This window comes from Triticum aestivum, chromosome 1B (assembly GCF_018294505.1).
Source record: "Triticum aestivum cultivar Chinese Spring chromosome 1B, IWGSC CS RefSeq v2.1, whole genome shotgun sequence".
NCBI classification, from domain to species: Eukaryota; Viridiplantae; Streptophyta; class Magnoliopsida; order Poales; family Poaceae; genus Triticum; species Triticum aestivum.
Window position 1 is genome coordinate 10,213,956 of NC_057795.1, and position 22,728 is coordinate 10,236,683.

At 42.9% G+C, this 22,728-nt stretch overlaps 3 protein-coding genes and 1 pseudogene across 5 annotated transcripts; all 4 read right to left on the reverse strand.

Annotated features, from left to right (window-relative positions):
- Positions 1-1,020: 1,020 nt before the first annotated feature.
- LOC123075675 (disease resistance protein RPM1-like) lies at positions 1,021-5,550 on the reverse strand (annotated as a pseudogene).
- Positions 5,551-9,760: 4,210 nt separating this feature from the next.
- LOC123084183 (acetylserotonin O-methyltransferase 1) lies at positions 9,761-11,112 on the reverse strand. Its single transcript, XM_044505914.1, has 2 exons — positions 10,301-11,112; positions 9,761-10,227 (listed from the first exon to the last, which is right to left on the reverse strand). The coding sequence occupies exons 1-2, from the start codon at positions 11,108-11,110 to the stop codon at positions 9,922-9,924; spliced, it is 1,116 nt and encodes a 371-aa protein (XP_044361849.1). The 5' UTR covers positions 11,111-11,112; the 3' UTR covers positions 9,761-9,921.
- A 1,991-nt stretch (positions 11,113-13,103) lies between these two features.
- LOC123084194 (probable glutathione S-transferase GSTU6) lies at positions 13,104-14,111 on the reverse strand. Its single transcript, XM_044505921.1, has 2 exons — positions 13,726-14,111; positions 13,104-13,641 (listed from the first exon to the last, which is right to left on the reverse strand). Exons 1-2 carry the CDS (start codon positions 14,047-14,049, stop codon positions 13,270-13,272), a joined length of 696 nt encoding a protein of 231 aa, XP_044361856.1. The 5' UTR covers positions 14,050-14,111; the 3' UTR covers positions 13,104-13,269.
- Positions 14,112-18,228: 4,117 nt separating this feature from the next.
- On the reverse strand, positions 18,229-22,272 carry LOC123103420 (serine/arginine-rich splicing factor SR45). 3 transcript variants are annotated; one of them, XM_044525004.1, is made up of 11 exons: positions 22,057-22,271; positions 21,748-21,971; positions 21,281-21,327; positions 21,106-21,186; positions 20,829-21,012; positions 20,487-20,706; positions 20,338-20,403; positions 19,247-19,363; positions 18,998-19,070; positions 18,877-18,914; positions 18,229-18,679 (listed from the first exon to the last, which is right to left on the reverse strand). In XM_044525004.1, exons 1-11 carry the CDS (start codon positions 22,185-22,187, stop codon positions 18,604-18,606), a joined length of 1,257 nt encoding a protein of 418 aa, XP_044380939.1. In that variant the 5' UTR covers positions 22,188-22,271; the 3' UTR covers positions 18,229-18,603. The 3 variants fall into 3 exon arrangements, with proteins under 3 accessions (XP_044380939.1, XP_044380940.1, XP_044380949.1); XM_044525005.1 differs by having other exon boundaries at positions 18,852-18,914; XM_044525014.1 differs by lacking the exons at positions 18,229-18,679; positions 18,877-18,914 and having other exon boundaries at positions 19,002-19,134; positions 22,057-22,272.
- Between the last annotated feature and the right edge of the window lie 456 nt (positions 22,273-22,728).

Sequence of the window (22,728 nt, forward strand, 5' to 3'; positions counted from 1 at the left end):
TACATGCTGCAACCCAGTCCTGTCAAATGCCATTATTTTTGTAGAAGCAAATATTTTTACACAAAAAAAAGAACATTGCATTATTGGATGACCATTCAATCAACATCACTGAGAAGCTAAGTTAGTTACGTTCTGATTCTAACGGATAAAAAAATGATAACAGGAAAACACAGTTCATCATATCATATGGTTTACAGCAGTATATGCCCATGCTCTCATTAACAAAATTTACCATGCCTGCTGATTAATGATGAATAGATACTTGTATTGCTTAATAGTGATCATATCTTATACAGATTTCAAGTGCCATCGGCTAAGAAGAGCTAATACTGAAATATCGGTCGCATCAGGTAGAAGAGCGTATGCAGACATGCTGAAGCTTGTCTAACAATGACACAGTAAGTGGGTAGGCAATAGAAACTACCACAAACTGATGAGCGGAATACTCATTTCACACAACTAGGGTAATGTAGAAGAGGATCACATGCATTTGCATCTCATGTTCTCCCTTTAGGATTGCACTGACAAATAGGCCGACTCCTATAGAGCAGTAGTAACAAAGAGGAATATCCCAAATTTTCATTGAGAAACTGGTAAGAACCGCAACACCTCACCGACCTTGCCTCCTCCCTAGTGACCAGAATGTGCTTGAAATTGCAGCCCAGAATCTAATAAAAAAAAGCAACTGAGTCAGTCAGTCAGTCGGTCGGTGAGTGAATGAGAGTCTCTGTATCTTTGCCAATGCTAGCAAATAAGATGGTTGACTAAGCCGGGGCATTTTTGACAGCCATTAAACCAAAGAGCATGCGCGTAGGATGAACTAGAAGTTACATTAAGAGAGAGCTAATGGGACACAGATCCGAGTCCACGAGGACTGAACCTGGGTGGTGGAAAATACACATATCTAAAGACAAGTGAACCTGTATTAATATGAGGAAAATGGAAACTGCATGATCAGTTACTTGTTTCTTTCTATGATCAATTACGGGTTATGTAGTTGCATATTTCTAGCCTAGGTGAAGAAGATACACATGAACATTAATTAGTTATGGCAAACAAGCTCACAACAAATTCACATCGGTCATTACTAGCTACCCATTGCTAATTTAATTCTGTCAATGTATAATGATGTATGCACGAAAGACAAAACAGAATAACTAACCCTTCCAGCAGCGGTGATGTATCACCTAATCCTTTCCCAAAGTCCTTTTTGCCTTAGTTGAACTGTAACATTCCTTATGTGGCTAATCTTCATTACATCTTCACCGCATTCACATGAATCTCTCTCCTGCCGGAGCTTCTCTATCAGCTCTTCTGATGTGTCCTCCAAACGCAACTTCTCAAGGGCTACGAGGTGTTCGATGCCATCAGGAAGAAACTTTAGCTCGGGACAGTCTCCGAACCATAGCTCGACGAGGTTTTGCATCGCACCCTCCTCTATTCCAACTTGGTTGAGCTGTGCCGCCCCCCATATCTCTAGATGCCGAAGTTCTGGAAATGACCCTGCGTAAAATTCCAACCTCGTCCCTTCAAAAGCCTTCAGTAGCTCAAGAGAGCGTAGACCATGTAACACGTGCAGACACGAAAAGGTTTCGTCATCAATATTGGAGGATACCAGTTGCAACCGGGTGAGGCTATTAAGGTGTGACCAAGAAGAGAAAAGCTGAGGCATCGTTGTTTTTTCTAGCTGCCCTGCTAAAGCTAGCCAAGAAAGGGTTGGAGGTAAATATAGCCCTTCCAGCTGCAGCACCTCATTCTCAGCTGCAGCGGCAATTTCGAGATGAACAAGATGACTCATTCTGCTGATAGCATTGGTCAAATCAGCAGAGTGTTCACTTCTCACGTTGCAGACACCGAATGTTCTTAGCTCCGTCAGAGCACCAACTTCACGCAGAAACTCTCGAGTGACTCTGATGGACTGAAGAGCTCGCAGTCCTGCCAAGTGCTGCATGCCACAGGCACCTTGACCCCTACTATACTTCCTAATGTGCTGAAAGTATACGCATATAGGTATCTCAACTTCTGAAGGTTTACAACACTCTTTGGCAAGTACGTCAGTTTAGTATCGTAAGCATCCAAGATCTCCAAGTTTTGTAACCTCCCCACGGCTTCAGGCAGGCTTTCGATCTCAGTATCTCTAATGCCCAAATAACGCAGATTAAACAAGTTGAACACCTCGTTGGGCAACATTCTGATACGAGTACCTTGCAGTTCCAATGTCGACAGCAGATTCAAAGATGTTAGGATAAGCTTCAACGAATCAACATTGATAAACCTCTCAAATACATGGAGTGCACGGAGCTGTGTCGTGGCAGATCGGCTCAGTTGTTCAAGGTTTCCCTCATGGACAGATACGCGACGTGCACCCTCTACAGAGAATGCCCCAGTAGTAGAGCCATTATAAACTTTACCAAAGCATTCCTCCTTGGCTTTGTTGAGGGGAAGATTCAAGAAGGTGTATGACATCATGCATCTGACACCGTTTCAGTCGTCCGGCATAATTCCTCTGCACTACCTGTAGTAGGCTTCGGTTCACAAGCTCAGCCAAGTATCCCTCTGCCACTTCCTCCAATGTAATGTTCACTTCCGTTTCCCTGATAAACCCCGCCGCAGTCCATTGCCTGGTTGTCCTTCTCCTCTTTAATTCAAAATCTTCTAGTGATAATGCACAGTGTAAGAAACGATTATTTAAATCATATGAAAGATCCTCCAAGCTGACCTTTAGGGTCATATAAGCATCAGGGATCACATCGTGCACCAGTTGTGAATCCAAACCCATGTACACATTCTCCCATTCAGCGGAAGTTGGGGGTCTGCAGGAGAGTAAGCGACCAATGCGAGCAATTGCAATAGGCAAGCCTTGACACTTTGCTATGAACTTTAAAGCCAATTTGCAACTCCAATGGGCACTCTTTGTCATCATTATTCTAAAAGGCCCCTTTGTATAACAACACCCAGGAGTGATGTGCTTGTAGCGGTTCCAAGTGAATTGCAGACTCCCTAGTTGCCAACAGTGACACTTCATGCTTTCTTGATGTGATAACAAATCGGCCGGTGGTGCAATTAGACGTTGGGAAGATATTTCTTATCTCCAACCACCACTAGTACAAAACGGAGCTTTAAAACCGGTTCGTAAGGGTCTTTAGTGTCAGTTTTGCAACAGGCACTAAACAGTGGAGACTAAAGACCCCCCCCCCCCCTTTAGTACCGGTTTGGCACGAACCGGCACTAAAGGCCAACCACGCGGCGTGAGCTCGCGCCCTTGTATGGGGGACCTTTAGTACCAGTTGGTGTTACCAACCGGTACTAAAGGTTTTTTTTTTGAATTTTTTTTTGAAAATTTTGAAAAAAAATTTGATTTTTTTTATTTTTAATTTTTCTGAATTATTTGATGATTTAGTCTCTAATCACCTCTCTTAACTACTCAAGTGTGGATCACTCATTCCAAATCGCGTAACTTCCCGGCCGGTCACACATCCCTCTCACTACTCCAGCCTGAGCACGCTTAACTTCCGGGTTCTATTCTCCCTCGTTTCCAAGTCTGCACTTGTTGTTTTCCTGACAATAGTAAGATGTGAATCCTATTAACCCTCAGGAGTTTAGCTTGAGCACGAAGTCACACGTTTCACTATTTGAGTTTGAAACTATTATTCTAAAAAACTATAATTATGTAGTAACACTAATATTTCTTGAATAAGTAGTTTGACCATAATTTCACCACAGTTTGACCAGATTTGACCAAATTTCAAAAAAACTGAGATACATATTTAGTAACACTAATATTATTGCGTAATTATTTAGTAACACTATATTTCTTGAATCGGTTGTTTGACCGGTTTGACAAGATTTAACCAAAATTCAAAAAAACATAAATTAGAGCATATCTTTTTTTCCTTTTACAATTTTGTCATTTCAAAAATTGTCCTAAACCCTAAACCCGGGACTTAAAACGTCGGAAACTCTATGCTAAACAGTAAAAACTAAGGTTTTAAACCATAAAACCTAACCCTAAACTCTGAAATCTAAACCCTAGCACTAAACGCTAAAAACATCTAAAAAACGTCTAAAACGCCCAAAAACTCTATTTTCCCTTTGGAATTTTGTGATTTTAAAAAATTGTCGAAACGGTATATCCATTGTTGAGGAAATCGTTAACTGGTAGCTGCTCAGTTGGTTGGCCAGTAGGGGATTAATAGCTAACCAGCAAGTTATGCTACTCGGTAACCCTACGAGTAGGGATTAATTGGAAAAATAACTGGTTAATCGGACGAATTTTCCTGAACAGGGAATATATATGTGATTATGCATTTTGGTATACAAAATTATGCCACTGCTAGTGGTTGTTTTTCATGTTGGTTTTGCAAGGTTATTTTCTTGGCATCGATCTTAGCAGCAAAGGGTGATGTATAGGAGAAGGCTATATCAAAAGTATTGGCGTAAAAGACAAAGGAAGGCGATAGGATGGCCAAAGCCATGCAAGTCAACATTTGAAAAAGAGAAAATAGATGCCAACCGCACAAGAATTGCAATAATGTGGTTAGTGATTTGATCATGAAAGCAATAATTGGATAGAAAAATGGTAGGAGTAGAATGATGAGTGTTTGTGCCGACCTCACCAATCATCTTGTTGTGATACATATCTTTCTCTATTTTTGTGACCTACAGTGTTCATCAGATTTATTTAACTGCGGGCAATAGATGTTTTTGTTAATAATAATGATTCTAGTAAATAGATAAATTCGTGTCCATGAGGATTTGAACCCGCTGGCGGGATTGTACGTCCACTTTTCCTACCAAGTGCTAACTTATTTGTAAATTGATGAAATACACATCTAATAATTGTGTAGTTACTCTAAAAATCCCTCTAAACTAGCCATCTAGTATTTTCTCCAATGTTCTTAGCTCTGTCAGAGCTCCAACCTCATGAAGAAACTCTGGAGTCGCTTTGACACGCTGAAGAGCCCGCACTCCTGCCAAGTGTTGTATGCCACTAGGGACCTTGACCCCACCTGCTCTTACATTTTCTGATGTGCTGAATGTGGATGACGCATAGAGGTATCTCAAATTCTGAAGTTTTACAATACTGTTTGGCAAATACGTCAGCTTAGAATGCACAGCATCCAAGACTTCCAGGTTTTGCAACCTCCCCACTGCATCAGGCAGGCTTTCGAGATCAGTATATCTAAGGCCCAAATAACGCAAGTTAAACATGTTGAATACCTCATTGGGCAGCATTTTGATACAAGTACCTTGCAGATCCAACATTGACAACAAATTCGAAGATGTTAAGATAGGCTTCAGCAAATCAACATTGATATACCTCCCAAATACATCGAGCAAACGAAGATGTGTTGCAGCAGATCGGCTCAGGTGTCCAAGGTTTCCCCCTTGGACCGATATGCGACGTGCACCCTCTACAGAGAATGCCCTAGTACCAGAGCCGCTATAAACTTTACCAAAGCATTCCTCCTTGGCTTTGTTGAGGGCAAGAAGGCGTATGACTTCATGCATCCGACAGTTTAGAAATATTAGCTTTGCATTTTTGCCCATCGTAGCGGATTTTCCTTAGACGGTTGACTGTTTTGTCTCTTGAAACATATTAGAAATAGGTCGGATCAGTAGGCAGACCAGGGATAGGATGGAGTGCATTTATGAGGTTGTAAGTGAAAGTTCTGCACACAAGGGATTATGGATCCAATGTGACATTTGCGATGCTTGGCAACACGCTAATTGTATTAGTTAACCTTGATGATGCCCAAGAAAGACTTAACCTTGATGATGATGTGTTGTCAAACCGTGAAAGAGGCGCCATGAAGTCAAAATGTGGAAGGCAGAAGAGAGCAGAAAACGACATGTGTGTGGCGTGCAGCTTAAACTACTTCTCCCTCCATTCCATAATATATGAGCATTTTTGACACTACGATTAACGCTCTTATAGTATGGGACGGAGGGAGTATCTTTCATGCTACATAGATGGTATGCCCGTCACCGATATTGGCACAATGGCACTCTGAAATGACTTACATCCTTCTAGGAGCGAATGGAGAACGTTTTCGGACCGGACTAGCATAACCTCTTCTGGGTGAAAAGCTGCAACCAAAAGAAACATTTCAGCACTTCCCAATCAACACGCCAATGGAAAAGAGAATGCATCTAGTCTAGGCGTTACTCACCGCCTTGGTGATCTGAACCTTCGAGGGGGTGGAGAGGGAGACCGTCTTCGAACTGGGTATCCAGGTCCCAGGCTAGGAGGTGTTCTGCCACGCCTGAATGGAGGAGGATCTTTTCAAGGGCGAATCGGATATGACACAAGGTCCATCATAATATAGGTAGATGTGTGATATATCCATTGTTGAGGAAATCGTTAACTGGTAGCTGCTCAGTTGGTTGGCCAGTAGGGGATTAATAGCTAACCAGCAAGTTATGCTACTCGGTAACCCTACGAGTAGGGATTAATCGGCAAATTAACTGGTTAATTGGAAGAATTTTCTTGAACAGGGAATATATATGTGATTATGCATTTTGGTATACAAAATTATGCCACTGCTAGTGGTTGTTTTTCATGTTGGTTTTGCAAGGTTATTTTCTTGGCATCGATCTTAGCAGCAAAGGGTGATGTATAGGAGAAGGCTAGATCAAAAGTATTGGCGTAAAAGACAAAGGAAGGCGATAGGATGGCCAAAGCCATGCAAGTCAACATTTGAAAAAGAGAAAATAGATGCCAACCGCACAAGAATTGCAATAATGTGGTTAGTGATTTGATCATGAAAGCAATAATTGGATAGAAAAATGGTAGGAGTAGAATGATGAGTGTTTGTGCCGACCTCACCAATCATCTTGTTGTGATACATATCTTTCTCTATTTTTGTGACCTACAGTGTTCATCAGATTTATTTAACTGCGGGCAATAGATGCTTTTGTTAATAATAATGATTATAGTAAATAGATAAATTCATGTCCATGAGGATTTGAACCCGCTGGCGGGATTGTACGTCCACTTTTCCTACCAAGTGCTAACTTATTTGTAAATTGATGAAATACACATCTAATAATTGTGTAGTTACTCTAAAAATCCCTCTAAACTAGCCATCTAGTATTTTCTCCAATGTTCTTAGCTCTGTCAGAGCTCCAACCTCATGAAGAAACTCTGGAGTCGCTTTGACACGCTGAAGAGCCCGCACTCCTGCCAAGTGTTGTATGCCACTAGGGACCTTGACCCCACCTGCTCTTACATTTTCTGATGTGCTGAATGTGGATGACGCATAGAGGTATCTCAATTTCTGAAGTTTTACAATACTGTTTGGCAAATACGTCAGCTTAGAATGCACAGCATCCAAGACTTCCAGGTTTTGCAACCTCCCCACTGCATCAGGCAGGCTTTCGAGATCAGTATATCTAAGGCCCAAATAACGCAAGTTAAACATGTTGAATACCTCATTGGGCAGCATTTTGATACAAGTACCTTGCAGATCCAACATTGACAACAAATTCGAAGATGTTAAGATAGGCTTCAGCAAATCAACATTGATATACCTCCCAAATACATCGAGCAAACGAAGATGTGTTGCAGCAGATCGGCTCAGGTGTCCAAGGTTTCCCCCTTGGACCGATATGCGACGTGCACCCTCTACAGAGAATGCCCTAGTACCAGAGCCGCTATAAACTTTACCAAAGCATTCCTCCTTGGCTTTGTTGAGGGCAAGAAGGCGTATGACTTCATGCATCCGACAGTTTAGAAATATTAGCTTTGCATTTTTGCCCATCGTAGCGGATTTTCCTTAGACGGTTGACTGTTTTGTCTCTTGAAACATATTAGAAATAGGTCGGATCAGTAGGCAGACCAGGGATAGGATGGAGTGCATTTATGAGGTTGTAAGTGAAAGTTCTGCACACAAGGGATTATGGATCCAATGTGACATTTGCGATGCTTGGCAACACGCTAATTGTATTAGTTAACCTTGATGATGCCCAAGAAAGACTTAACCTTGATGATGATGTGTTGTCAAACCGTGAAAGAGGCGCCATGAAGTCAAAATGTGGAAGGCAGAAGAGAGCAGAAAACGACATGTGTGTGGCGTGCAGCTTAAACTACTTCTCCCTCCATTCCATAATATATGAGCATTTTTGACACTACGATTAACGCTCTTATAGTATGGGACGGAGGGAGTATCTTTCATGCTACATAGATGGTATGCCCGTCACCGATATTGGCACAATGGCACTCTGAAATGACTTACATCCTTCTAGGAGCGAATGGAGAACGTTTTCGGACCGGACTAGCATAACCTCTTCTGGGTGAAAAGCTGCAACCAAAAGAAACATTTCAGCACTTCCCAATCAACACGCCAATGGAAAAGAGAATGCATCTAGTCTAGGCGTTACTCACCGCCTTGGTGATCTGAACCTTCGAGGGGGTGGAGAGGGAGACCGTCTTCGAACTGGGTATCCAGGTCCTAGGCTAGGAGGTGTTCTGCCACGCCTGAATGGAGGAGGATCTTTTCAAGGGCGAATCGGATATGACACAAGGTCCATCATAATATAGGTAGATGTGTGATATATCCATTGTTGAGGAAATCGTTAACTGGTAGTTGCTCAGTTGGTTGGCCAGTAGGGGATTAATAGCTAACCGGCAAGTTATGCTACTCGGTAACCCTACGAGTAGGGATTAATCGGCAAATTAACTGGTTAATCGGACGAATTTTCTTGAACAGGGAATATATCTGTGATTATGCATTTTGGTATACAAAATTATGCCACTGCTAGTGGTTGTTTTTCATGTTGGTTTTGCAAGGTTATTTTCTTGGCATCGATCTTAGCAGCAAAGGGTGATGTATAGGAGAAGGCTAGATCAAAAGTATTGGCGTAAAAGACAAAGGAAGGCGATAGGATGGCCAAACAAGCCTTGCAAGTCAACATTTGAAAAATAGAAAATAGATGCCAATCGCACATGAATTGCAATAATGTGGTTAGTGATTTGATCGTGAAAGCAATAATTGGATAGAAAAATGATAGGAGTAGAATGATGAGTGTTTGTGCCGACCTCACCAATCATCTTGTTGTGATACATATCTTTCTCTATTTTTGTGACCTACAGTGTTCATCAGATTTATTTAACTGCGGGCAATAGATGTTTTTGTTAATAATAATGATTATAGTAAACAGATAAATTCGTGTCCATGAGGATTTGAACCCGCTGGCTAACTTATTTGTAAATTGATGAAATACACATCTAATAATTGTGTAGTTACTCTAAAAATCCCTCGAAACTAGCCATCTAGTAATTTCTCTCTTTTATTCATACTTGGTTCCTACTTATAACATGGAAAAGATTACAACATGCACTATGTCATGCTTGCAGCTGGAATTCAGCCAGTAGATTTCTCAATTAAGCAATTCTTGTAAAGTAATATATTTTGTCTAAGGGTGATATCACAAGTGTTGTATCCATTATTTTTTCCTCGCAGAAAAGTACTCTATCCATTTTGAACCAGAAGTATGTGCGTTTTATTTGACAACTATACTGTGCAGTGATTTTTTATGAGAAGTTAAGTACCCGGTGAAAATCAATTACACTTAAAAAGGTTTTTATTTTTTTCTCAGAAGAAAAAGGTATGATAGAAATGTTATAACATGTGAAAATTGAATTTAAAATTCATTTTTATTTTGGGAACTAAGAAAGAAAGTTACGCATGAATATTGACATGTAAATTTGTCAGTGGCATACGCATCTATTGTTTAAAAGGATGGCGATTTTGCAACGTATTGTTTGACTGATGCACTTTATTTCTTTTTTGCGAGACAGAGGAAGAGTTTGTCAAGCTAGCACTCATTTTAGTTAAGTGAAAATGATAACATTATAAAGGTACAACTTACATACAACAATGCATCCAAATCCATAACATGAAGTATGAAGATTTATATTTAAGGGTAGACTTCAATAATCGAACGAATTCCGGTCACAGGTGTAATCTTGTAGTCGCTGAACCCCGCTTCAAAGAAAATCTTCCTCCACTCATGCTCCTCTCGCTGGATCCCGTCGATGTACATCATGAAAACATCGAACAAAACCTCCGCCTCCTTCGACACGGTTTCCTGCTGAGGCCCTGCAGATCCGACCACCATATCCATGATTATCACCTTCCCTCCGGCGTCCCTTGTCGGGATGGCTTTCTTGCACTGGCACAGTATCTTGATGCAATCTTCGTCTGGCCAATCATGCAAAATCCACTGATACAAAAATATATATTTAAACCCACAGTGTGTTGTTCTAGATAAATGGACTATGCTGGTTGTATTTTACCTTGAGAAGAACGGTGTCTGCCGGCGGGATGTACTCAAACATGTCACCGGGGACGAAGGTTAAATTATCATCGACTGGAGCCCCGGCGATGACACGAGGGAGGTCCAGCACGGTACACTTGACGTGTGGAAATGCCTTGGCGACCACCGCAGTAGCGGCGCCATGGGCACCACCAACATCGACCAGTGAGCTGCCCAGGGATCCGAAGACGCCATTGCACTCTCTTAGGAGGATCTCCATACTGAGGCAGCAGTCTGCGGCCATGCCGGCATTGAACACACGGTCATCGCTGGCGTCCTTTGCTATCATCTCCCACCGGGTACAGCCATGTGCTACCTCGAAGAGTGACGGTGAGGCAGCGCTCTTTTCGTCGGTGAACCACTCGTGTATGCTAAAGAGAGCAGTAATAGCAACCGGGTTGACAAACACACCCACCATCGGCGACAGGTCACGGCGGCGAGAGCTCTCGCCGCCAGCTCCCACAAGGAGGCGAGAGACCCGGGTGAGCTTGTACACCATGTCGCCGCTAGCCTTGACTTCGGCAGAGAAGATGCCCGAGGTGGTGAGCACACGCATGAGCCGCCGGAGGTGTGAGAGCTTCGTCGGGTGGATCCCTGTATCAGCGGCAAGATCAGACAAGGTGACAGCACCGCCCCTGAGGTGGATGGCGTCGGCGATGCGCAGGTCGGTGGCGGCACCGAGTGCCATGGACTTGACATAGACGAAGCAGTGGTGGTAGAGCTCGAGCTGAGCTTGGAGCAAGTCATCGCTGCTCATGGTGAGCTCATCTTCTTGGACGTGGGACGCCATGCATGATGTGTTGAATGCTAGGCTCTGTTGGGTTCGGTTCTCATATAGGAGTAGAGGTGAACGGTTGAGCTGTCGCTCTCCGACAGCTAATCGTGACGTTACATAATGGACGGAAAGTCATTGGATGTGATAAGATGTGACTTGCAATCAGGCGTTGAAAAGCAAGATGATGATTGCTCTCCGGCAACTTAATTTTGCAGATTTGCTAAATCATCTACATTCAAAAACAAAATGGTATATTTTTCCTCCTCAACTTTGTCGATGGTATAGAAATGATAGTTCAACTCCCACAATTGTTGAAACCGGATGCTTTTCTTCCCTTGGGTTGTTGGGATGATTTTGTGCTGATGTGGCATGGTTTTAACCACTGGTTTTCATCCTTTGAACCAACAAAAGCCAAAACATTGCTGGCTTGGCATGGTTTTAACCACCGATTTTCGTCCCTTGAACCAACAAAAGCAAAATACATTGTTGACTTGGTATGGTTTTGACTATTGTTGTCCACATGGCAATTTTCTTCTCCCTTCTTATTTTCACTAGGCGAGCAGTTGGCGCGCATTGAGAAGCAGTAAAAAGCTGAGACCGTGGCCGTGTGGGGAGCAGCAGCCGAGGTGTGCCCCCCTATTACGTGGTGGTAAAAACTGTGCCACAGACACAAGCGCACGAGCAAGGGTTCCCTAGCATGACGACCACGGGGTGCTGAATGTCATGGTCATCGTCGGGCATGCTCTTCCTGGTCTTCAGTTTCTTGATGGCCGGCCTGCATAGCCCACCCAGAAAGAGCATGCTCACGCTGTGACGAGTCTTGATGCATGCATACTCTAAAAAGTTTGCGCAAACGATGGCCACGCTAGTGGCTCTAGCTCATCATGTCGATGTTGTATGTGTCCCTGACCCTGAAGGCTTGAAGGCAAGATGATTGATGCGTTAAGAGGTGTGTTGCCCGTGACCACCTATACTGGACGGGCAGCTGCTCACGCCGAGCGTCGATGAGGATGTTGAACAGCACCAGGGCCACGCACATGTGAGTGACACACCAAGCTTCTATGGCTGTGGTACTCGCTGACAGATGATGAGATGGTTAGCCTCGATGCCACAGGAACACGGTGGTGACCGGCGACCGTGTGGGTGTGGTTTGATGGGGGGCGGGGAGGGGGTGAAGCTGAGGTGGACAATGATGTGGCGAGGTCAATGGTTAAAACCATGCCTCATCAGCACAAAACCGTCTAAAACAGCAGAAGCGACGAAAAGTATCTGGCTTTGAGTGTTGGGGGACTAGCCTTATTTGGTTTTGTAGTTGAGAAATCATTTCTAAACTATTGCTAAGTTGAGGGATGAAAGATTTATTTTTCCCTTAAATAAACCACTAACATTGTGGAAAGGAGAGAGAAAACACTAGTCCCCTAAACCATTTCTATCCTTAAAATAAATTAAAGATTTTGTAAAAAAACGTTTTAAAAGGTCTTTTAAATATAGTCCTCTAGTAGAAAAATTGAACTAAGGAGGGATCTTCAGGGACCCAAACGTCCATTAGATAAGCACGAGAATACGTTTAAGATAAGGGTCACTAAAGAATGAAAAATTAGAGACCAATTCCGTCATTTTACAAAATTACCTGGAATCACGGAGGAAGAGACCAATTCCGTCCTTGTAACATGCTTTCTCCCTGTTTTATATTAATAAAGCCGAGACAAACGATACATGCTATTGAGGAAAACCTCATAAGCTAATCAAACATAAAGACATGACAAAACTAGTGGAGAATGCAATACCATACACAATTAAACGCATCAAGTGTGTCACCGAGAAGAAGAACATGAGACACGCCATCACGCCCGGGGGAGCTCCACACTCGTCGACGACCCCCCCCCCCCCCCCACACACACACACACACAAGAGGGACACAACGGTAAACACCGCCACCGTGGTGTTTGCCGAAGTGGACAAAGGTTTTCACCCTGATTGTCGGAGGATATTAACAAGAAAGAAGGTATTATAACAAATCATTCAATCTTCTTTATTCAGTAAAATATTCCATGCATGAAATGTTTGACAGAGACACCAACAGAGATAATACGCAAATATACTAGTACATGTATTTTAGAAAACATAACTTAATAAATATTCGCCAATCTGAACCATTCGGGTGATAGCTTAGTTCACTTCTTGATAGACAAAGCCATCTGAGCCCGCTTCGTCTTGGCAAACTCAACCAACTTGGTGACGTCTGGCAGGGCCACCTTGGCAGCGTCCAACGCGATGAAGCGCTCCACCCATGCCAACAAAAGTGGAGTGTTGGCGATGTCAAAGGGCTTGGTACCACATAGCTCTTCAGTTCCTTGCAAAAATGCCAAGAGACCGCCTAGTGCAATGTCCACATATCCAACACTATCACCACCAAAGAAGGGCTTCCCCTTGGAGCATTCCTTGAGAGCCCCCTCTAGCGTCTGCACCACCGCCAACATATGCTTTATCCCCTCTGTCTTCTCCTCTCCGTCGGCCGTGAACGCCACTTTCCACGGGATGACTAGCTGCATGCACCAAATGGCAATGTTAATCAGCTCACCACATACATAAATGTGAAATCAACAACACAAAACACTATAAGAGTAAACCTTCTGGTCAATGTAGTCTACCCAGAACCGAGCAATGGCACATTCGTAGGGGTCAGTGGGCAAGAGGGAGGGGCCTGTAGTGCCGTAGGCCTCATCGATGTACTCTAGAATGACGACCGACTCACAGATTGGCTTGCCGTTGTGGATGAGCACTGGCACCTTCTTGTGCACCGGGTTTGACGTGAGGAGGAGGTCGCTCTTGTTGTCGAGGTCCTGCTCCACGTACTCGTAGCTCAAGCCCTTGAGGTGGAGCGCGAGTTTCACCCTGGAAACCCATGGGCTCGCCCATGTACCCAGCAGCTTCAGCTCGTCTTCGCCGGCCATTTCTCCCTTGCGTGATACCTATGGATATGACTTGAACTTCAGTGTTAACTACTGTGTTTTGCTTGCTTGCTTGGCTGAGCGTGGAGTGATATATATAGGGTATGGGAGGCAATAACAATGCATCATCCATGAGGCATGTGCTAACGTCAAGGACACTTATTTTGCACAATCACTTAGTATCCGGACATTGAATAGACTTCCTGCTTACTCTATTTTTAACACATGTACCATAATCACTTATTTTATCTCCATGTTTTGAAACACCACGGCAACGAATTCAGTGCTTAGCAACATTAGTCAAGGTCGTTTGCTTGTGGAATAGTTAACTTTGATGTCAAGTTTCTGGAGACATTAGTCATTGTCTTGGAGAAGAAGGCTGGGAAGTAAACAGATTAGCAGAGTCCTTGACATCCCCAGCCGGTCAGTCATCGTTAACTAACTTTAAGATTGATATCAGATAAGGACATGAAACATATAATACTAGTTAGTCGCATTAACTTCAAGCATGCATCCATGACAATGATCAAGTACCTAATACTAGTCTGAACAAGTCAAATACCTAATACTTATGCTCCCGTTAGAGCATCCTTCCCAGATACTTGCAATATTTTTGTGAATCTAGAACATGCACAAAGACAAACCTCAAACAATTTTTCATGCCATGTATGCGTATATATTGTTAATGTGGATGGGAGGCATAACTACAGATGTAGCTAAGGTCTATCATATAACATGAGACAAACAAACCGACGGATGCAAAACGACGATTAATGATATCATGTACTTTCTTAAAATATTTGATGCAATCCAAAGAACACAAAGCAACAATTTATGCAAGGGAATTAGTGCAGAGGATAAATAATCAATCAACAACATGGGAATCAAACACCTAATTAGATTAGTTAGCCCTATCAACCACAGTCGATACATTCATTATGTACGATATTTTCGACAATGACACCATCACTCCATCACAACTCACAAGGGTACAGAGGAGGTACGACGACGATGATGCATACACGGTGAATGTAGAGCTTCATTCAGGACGGCTAACTGAGTTAGCGCTCAAATAAATAGATGCACAGCCAGCCTACTGTATTGTATCGTGTGCTTTTTATAAGCAAGCAGATAGTTTCTCAGCTTTGCATAAGTTGCCTAACATCTCCCGAGTTGCTCATACAAGTTCCTCTGCTCCTCAAACGTCAGGTTTCTTAAGATCTGGGTGATGGCAAAAAAGAAGGCAAGACGTGGGTGGATGAGAACCACCTGCAATACACAGGACAATAATAAGATCAAGTGGAAATCAACAAAGTAAGTAGGTCAGAAGGCAAGACGTGGGTGGATGAGAAAACTGTGGAATCTTTAGCAAGCATCTCTAAGCACACAAAGTCGCCGTTTTTTAAGGAAGCTCAGTTATATATATGTGTCATCTATGTTCATCTGCCTCAAATGGATAAGTCTTCTAATATATTTGACATGATGATTTCCCAATCCTTCAAAACGGCTATGGTCTAACACATGCAAAGATCTGACTTCACAAGAGAAGGCAATTGATTGGTAGGCATAAAGACACTAAGTTATCAAGCATGTGATAAATCGAGTTGCTTGACAATTCCTTGATCTTCATTTCCTTTAGAAAGATTCGGCGAATCTTATGATCTACCATTGCATTATTGTTTAACAATGTAGAGGAGTTATCTTTTTCAGACATGTAGAATGACTGCACTCTCCTTAATTTAAGCCTCTCTAAAAATCTTTCACCAATTATGATATGCCTGCAGGGGGGGGGGGGGGGGGGCAATGGGCCCCTCCCCCAAACCCAACATTATATGTTACCATTATAATTTGGGGAAGTAATGGCTATACCCACACTAGTTGCACCCCCGCTACACCCCCTTATTCATAGCATACATTCACTGTGAGATACGTGCTGCCAGCCACTGTTTTGGATGTATTAAACTTCCATTAACAAGCTCATGGAAATATATATATATCCTAATTCAACAAGATCTTTCCATCCTTGTCATGAATAAAACCCTCAGAAATCCATCTATGTACTAGTCTCTTCCTTTGGATCTCATAATCTTCATCAAACATTGTCAAGTACAGTAGGCAGCTTCTTAGATGGAGTGGAACATCAAAGTATACAGAGGCGGAGGACGAAAAAAGTTTAAGTTGTGGCGAAGTCTCAAGGAAAGAATTTATTTGATGCAAATTGAAAGAGTCAATACACACTACAAACAAAAAGTCAAATGCAATGAAAATGTAGACATGTTTCAATAGAAAAACAACCTAAAACATATCCATAATGAAAGGATTAATGGAATGTCCCGAAACATTAACCTAAAACATACCCATAATGTAGACATGTTTCGATGGAAGTCACTTGGTTTTGACGAGTGACATGTCCCGAAACATTTAACACTTTTGTGGGTGCTTGGATTTGATTTGAAGCTGCTTCCACTACCAATTACTTCAAAATACATTTTGTCAAATATGTAATCCTCAACATCAATTTGTCACTAAAATCTGATTGGATTCAAGTTGCTGTTAACAATTGCTATAAAATTTCAGAGACATGAGAAATATACCTCTTCCTCCCCTTTCCTTTGGATTTGCTGGCCCCTTCCCCTTCTTTTCCATCTTATGGCCCAAACTGCTGGAGCTTGCCGCCATCTTATAAGAACATAGAGTATCGTTCATATATGATTTGTTTTTTAAAAAATTACGAAACATTTTCTTGGAAAAACTGTGAACAGTTTGAAATACAGAATATTTTTAAAAGCAAACAATTTAAAAAATTCCAAAAACATTTTTTGAACAATGTGACACAACAACATTTTGCAAACTACACGTTTTACATTTACTTAATGACAATAGCATTTTTTACATTGTATAAACATTTTTTTAAAATTGTTCAGGTTTCAGAATTTGTACCTATTTTTATTTTAAAATATTTATGTCCAAAATAGTGTTCACTTTTTAAAAATTGATTGTGTTTTAATACAATCAATTTTTTGAAAAACTATTCAGAATTTTTAAACAATGTTTGCAGTAGAAAAATTGTTCAGGCCAGCATATCTTCAATATTTTTTTCTACAGTGCCTCCTAGTTTTTTCAAAAAATGTTTGCTACGGTTCCTCCTAGGTTTTTTTTCCTCTTTCAGATAATGTTCACGTCTTGAAATGTTCAAAATTTAAAGAACAGTTCAAGATTGCAAAAATCTTATAGTTTAAATTTTTTGCTCACGACATCACAAAATATTTGCGCTCTATTTTTTTAACTTCTGAACAATTTTCGAAAATACTTTTTTTTAATTTGTGACAGAAAATCGAAAACAGGAACATTTTTAAATTACTGTACATTTTGTGAAATGCATGAATTTTTTTATGATTGAAAGGATGACCATTTTAGAAAAATACACAATTTTAAAACACAAACATTTTTCATTTCTCAAAAACGCAAGAAGTGAGCCGGCCCAAATACTCGTCAGTGAGAGTAATACCTTATCCGGTCAGGACTGTTATATTCCTGGTGCCCCAAATAGGTCTAGGGTCCAAAATAGACCGGGATTGATAAGTTCATAGTGCCAATTTCCGGGATTCAAAGTTCAGGGTTCGATTTATCTTTCATCTACCAATCCAAGGTTCGTTTTGGACTTTTTCCTCAGTTAATCCTAGTACAAGCTTCTGTATTCAATTAAACAGAAACATATTATAAGAATTTTGTACGTAAGATGGAGAAATATCCCATATTATAGTTGAACCAAAATCAGGTACACAACGTTTGTACTACGATTAGTATTCAGTAGATCTTAATTTTGAGTGGCATTTCTCTACTAGGGATAGGGTTTCTATGCTTTACCAATATGTTACCTAATAAAAGAAACAAAAACTCTATTGCACCTTAGATATTCAAATGTGTAATCTTTTTTTTATATAATGTTGTCGACATCAGGACAACACAATATACTCGATGGAACAACCATCATCTTGAGGTCCGAATCATCTCCATTGTAAAAAAAACAGTACTCTACCAACAATTTATGATCTAAATAATCTCCATGCATATGGTCGATTCATTTGATTGAAATCGTCACAGGTTTCTCTTTTTCTCATTTTATACTGGAACAGAAAAAATGGCTGATACCTTTTTTTGTGAGGATGGCCGATACCAATGTTGAAAATACCAGACGTATAATTAACTTGACAAACATTGACAACATAAGCACACATGAATCCACAAACAACTATCTGTTTGGCGGGCACGGCAATTTCATAAAATTAAATCAATCAACATAAATATCCAGGTCTCATGGATCGAAAATTCGCAACGAGAAAACCAATTAATGTGCTTTAATCTACTACAGAACGAAAGCCAGCTCTTCAAAGAAGATCTCAGACAGAGTCTCCAAGAACCGTGTGCTCGTTCCAATGATATCTGACCCGATCCGAAGCTTGATGACACCAGCACAGGCAAACCAGATCATCAGAGATAAAAGCACGACGAGACAAAAAAGATTTTACCTACCAGGGTTTCAACATGTCGGGAGCTCTAACGGCGGATAGGGGAGGACGAACCACTACTATTGCTGAAGCTAGAGGCACTTCTCCGTCTCCCTCTAAAGGGCCTGCGCCAAATGAAAGAAAAGAAAAAATAACTCCTTTCTGTTAGATAAATAAATTGGTTTCGAACGGAAAAAAAATAACGTCTAATTTCCTTCTGTTGTATTTGAAACGGATTCTTATGATGCACATTTAAGCAGGTTGCTAAACTAAAAGAAACATAATAGCACCACTTACGACTTGGAAAGGCAAAGGTGACTACCTTTGAGGGCTGCGACTTCTCGGTACCCTTACGGCTCCCTGTACAAGAGAATTAATCACCCCTCTTTCCCTCTTTTCCTCTAAAGAAAAGAAAAACAAGACAGTAATAGTTACGAGTTTACCCTTCTTGGCGGCGTTGGTGATTCAGAAAATGACGAGGATGACCGCGCACGCCTCACAGGAGCTGCTCGACCCCTGGTTCCATAGAGTGGTTTGTTAACACAAGGGGATATTTCTTTACACTGCTCAGGAGATAGCGCTGAAGTGACAGGCTGACTGTAAGTTTTCTTTTAACTCGTAAAAGGTGCACAAACCACTGATCCAAAATGATAGAAAAATGAGATATGAACCTAGGTCAACAAAACCATTACCTGACGGGAGAAATTGATCTGGAAAGGGAGCGAATTGGTCGACGAAGTGGAGATCTGCTACGACGATAAGGAGGTGGCAGCCTTCTTGGAGGACTTCTCATCCGCATTGGAGGTGTCCTGCAGAATGAAAGAATGGTTAACAGAGATAAAATGCAAGCAATACTTTGCATAAACAGCTTTTTCTTATATAACTAAATAAGATAACTGGAAACTAGAGCTGTATGAAATTAGAAGCTTCTTATATAGCCAATCAGATTTGCAACACAGGACTCAATTTATCATCTCAATGGTTCACGAAAGTTAAGACAGAGCAACTATCCAATAATAATTAGCAGGCTTCGTCTTCTTATTTGGAACTAGAGCTACCTGGTATTAGCTACTTCTTATAAAACAAGATAAGCTACAGACTGAGATTCATGAAAATAAGGCTCAAATAACAGCTAGTTGTTCAGATGAATACAGAATATGTGAAATAATTGTAGTACACTAATGTTTTGGGCACTTTGGCTGGTATGTTGATACTGAGAGTACAGAAATAATTGTAGTACACTAATGTTTTGGGCACTAAGCATGTTCAGTACTGATTTTTCCTTTTCATGGTTAAATAATCACAGATGAAATGAGTTTGGGGAAAACTGTCGAGATATGGCTTTGCATTTTTGCCCATCGTAGCACATTTTCCTTAAGACTGTTGACTGTTCTGTCTCTTGAAACAGATTAGAAATAGATCGGATAAGTAGGCAGATCAGGGATAGAATTGAGTGCATTTATGGGGTTGCAAGTGAAAGTTCTACACATAAGGGTTATGGATCCAATGTGACCTTTGTGATGCTTGGCAACACGCTGATTGTATTGGTTAACCTTGATGATGCCCAAGAAAGACTAAACCTCGATGATGATGATGATGTGTTGTCAAACAGTGAAAAAGGCACCATGAAGTCAAAATGTTTAGAGTCAAATATTGTATTGCAGAGACAGAAGAAAACGACGTGTGTGGTGTGCAGCTTAAACTACTACGAAGTATCTTCCATGCTACATAGATAGTATGCCCGTCACCGATATTGGCACAGTGGCACTCTGAAATGACTTACATCCTTCTAGGAGCGAATGGAGAGCGTCTTCGGACTGGACTAACATAACCTCTTCTGGGTGAAAAGCTGCAATCAAAAGAAACATTTCAGCACTTCCCAATCACCACAGCAATGTCAAAGAGAATGCATCTAGTCTAGGCGTTACTCACCGCCTTGGTGATCTGAACCTTCGAGGGGGTGGAGAGGGAGACCGTCTTCGAACTGGATATCCTGGTCTCAGGCTAGGAGGTGTTCTGCCACGCCTGAATGGGGGAGGATCTTTCCAAGGGTGAATTGGTGGTGAATCAGGGCGCCGCCTAGGTGAGTCAACCCTTCCGCCTGGAGCAGGTCGCCTTTGGGGAGATGAAAGTGGTTTTCTTTGAGTAGATGCTGCTCACAGGTAAGTATTTAAGCTTCAAACGACATATATATTTCCACTCAATGCAAACATGAAGCCTGGTTTAGGAGCCGAACGAAAAGCAGCTTGTGGTATTGGAGGACAGGAGGCTTACATTCTTTGGGTCGCTGCTGGGTGGCCTTTTCAGCATTAGGAACAAGGGAAGGAACAACTGTGTCAGTCTCAGGAAGATCTCTTTTTGGAGGATTGGGAAGAGCCTTGGGCAAAGAAGCAGCAGCAGCTGTTTGGCCCGGTGCAGGCGCGAACTTCACTTTAACAACATTCCCATCAATTTGAGCCTGTGCAAGTTAACAGGCTTGAATATTTAAAACCACCCAATTTCCTGAACTACAAATGAAATGTGGTTGAGAAGGGCAGGTTTCGATTCATACACCGTCCATGTAAAGAAGCGCCTTCTCGGCATCAGCTCTCATCTTGAACTCAACGTACCCATACCCACGAGGAAGATTGACCTGAACGAAAGCCAGCAGATATAGTTAGTATGACATAACAACGATCACAGCATTTCCCCTAATGCCATAATTACTTATGAACTCATCCGCTCACCGCCTTGTCCATGGACAGCTCCACGTTGACGACTTCACCATAGTTCTCTGCAGCACAGCACAACGGTGACAGTCAGCTAAAGGCAGCGGCAACGGCTCAACAGCAGCGATGCATTCAGAGAAGGAAGACGTGCAGTATACATAAGCACTAAGAACTGAACTTCTCTGCAGCACAATGGTAATAATCGGCACGATGCAGCGATACATATTCAGAGAACAAAACGCGCAGCATACGCACCAAGAACTGAACTTCAACCAGTAATCGAATCACACGGAGTGACACAATGGTGGGTAATCAGCTAAAGGGCGCACCAAATAGCGCGCTATCAGCAGCAGCAATGCATTCAGAGAACGAAAACATGCATCATAACTTCACAAGTATACTGCTAAGAACTGAACTTGAAGCAGTAAATCAAATCACACGCAGAGACAGGCAGAGGGGGAGAGGAAAGGAGTGGCTCTGCTGACCGAAGATCTCCCTGAGATGGCCCTCGGTGACGTTGCGGGAGAGGCGGCTGACGAGGAGGACGAGCGACGACTCGTCGGGTGCCGGAGGGGAGGGCTTCCTCGCGGGCGGGGGAGAGGGCGAGGGTTTCTTGGCCGGCGGCGGAGGCGAAGGCGAAGACGGGCGGCCTCCCTTGGCCCCCTCCCGCGGCGGCGGCGGCGAGCGGCCCCTCCGCGCGGCGGACGAGCTGCGAGGAAACAGAGCAAGCAATGAGAGACCGAGCGACGGGGAGGCGAAGGGGGGGAGAGTTCCGGCGGCGCGGGGCGGCTGACCTGCGGCGGCCGCGGTCGGGAGGGGAGCGGCTGCGGGACGGGGAGGAGACCGAGGAGAAGGAGGAGAGGGAGCGGGAGGACGGGGAGGAGGAGAGCGAGGGGGAGCGGGAGCGGGAGCGCCGGCCCGCCATCGCCTCGCGTCGCCCGCCGCCGGAGATGTCGCCGGTGTCGGTCGCCTCCTCAGTCTATCTGTGTGTGTGTTTTTTTTTCTTTGATTGGAACAGTGGGAAGGAAGGTCATGGCTTTGATGATGGCTTACCTGTGATTTCTTTTATTTGTTTGTGAGCTCAATTTTCTTCTCATTGGTTGCCATGTCAATTTTCATCAGGAGATGAAACTGTCTATAGCTGGCCAAACGGGCCGGCCCGGCTCGGCACGGCCCGGCCCGCGCTAAACGTGCCTGGCACGGCCCGGCCCGCGACGGCACGAATGCTAGCCGGGCCGTGCCGTGCCGGCCCACGGGCGGGGGGGGGGGGGGGGGGGGCAGCCCAGGCACGGCACGCGGCATAGCTGGGCCGCCACGCGGCCCGCCCAGGCACGCCGGCCCGCTTCTGCTGCCTTGACGTGCTCTAGAAATACTAAAAGATTAAAAGATAGAGAAAGAAAAAATAATACAAATACTACAACGGACTAATGGGATCCTTTCAACCTTGCTCCGCAGCCGCAGCTATA

Excerpts from the sequence above, each read along its gene's own strand:
- LOC123103420 (XM_044525004.1), bottom strand. The coding sequence starts at position 22,187 with ATGGCGGGCCGGCGCTCCCGCTCCCGCTCCCCCTCGCTCTCCTCCTCC. Across the intron at positions 20,707-20,828 it reads CCAGCAGCGACCCAAAGAAT|CATCTACTCAAAGAAAACCA; the intron begins GTAAGCCTCCTG and ends ACCTGTGAGCAG. Across the intron at positions 18,680-18,876 it reads AGAAGTCGCAGCCCTCAAAG|GCCCTTTAGAGGGAGACGGA; the intron begins GTAGTCACCTTT and ends CATTTGGCGCAG.
- LOC123084183 (XM_044505914.1), bottom strand. The coding sequence starts at position 11,110 with ATGGCGTCCCACGTCCAAGAAGATGAGCTCACCATGAGCAGCGATGAC. Across the intron at positions 10,228-10,300 it reads CAGACACCGTTCTTCTCAAG|TGGATTTTGCATGATTGGCC; the intron begins GTAAAATACAAC and ends TTTTTGTATCAG.
- LOC123084194 (XM_044505921.1), bottom strand. The coding sequence starts at position 14,049 with ATGGCCGGCGAAGACGAGCTGAAGCTGCTGGGTACATGGGCGAGCCCA. Across the intron at positions 13,642-13,725 it reads TAGACTACATTGACCAGAAG|CTAGTCATCCCGTGGAAAGT; the intron begins GTTTACTCTTAT and ends TGGTGCATGCAG.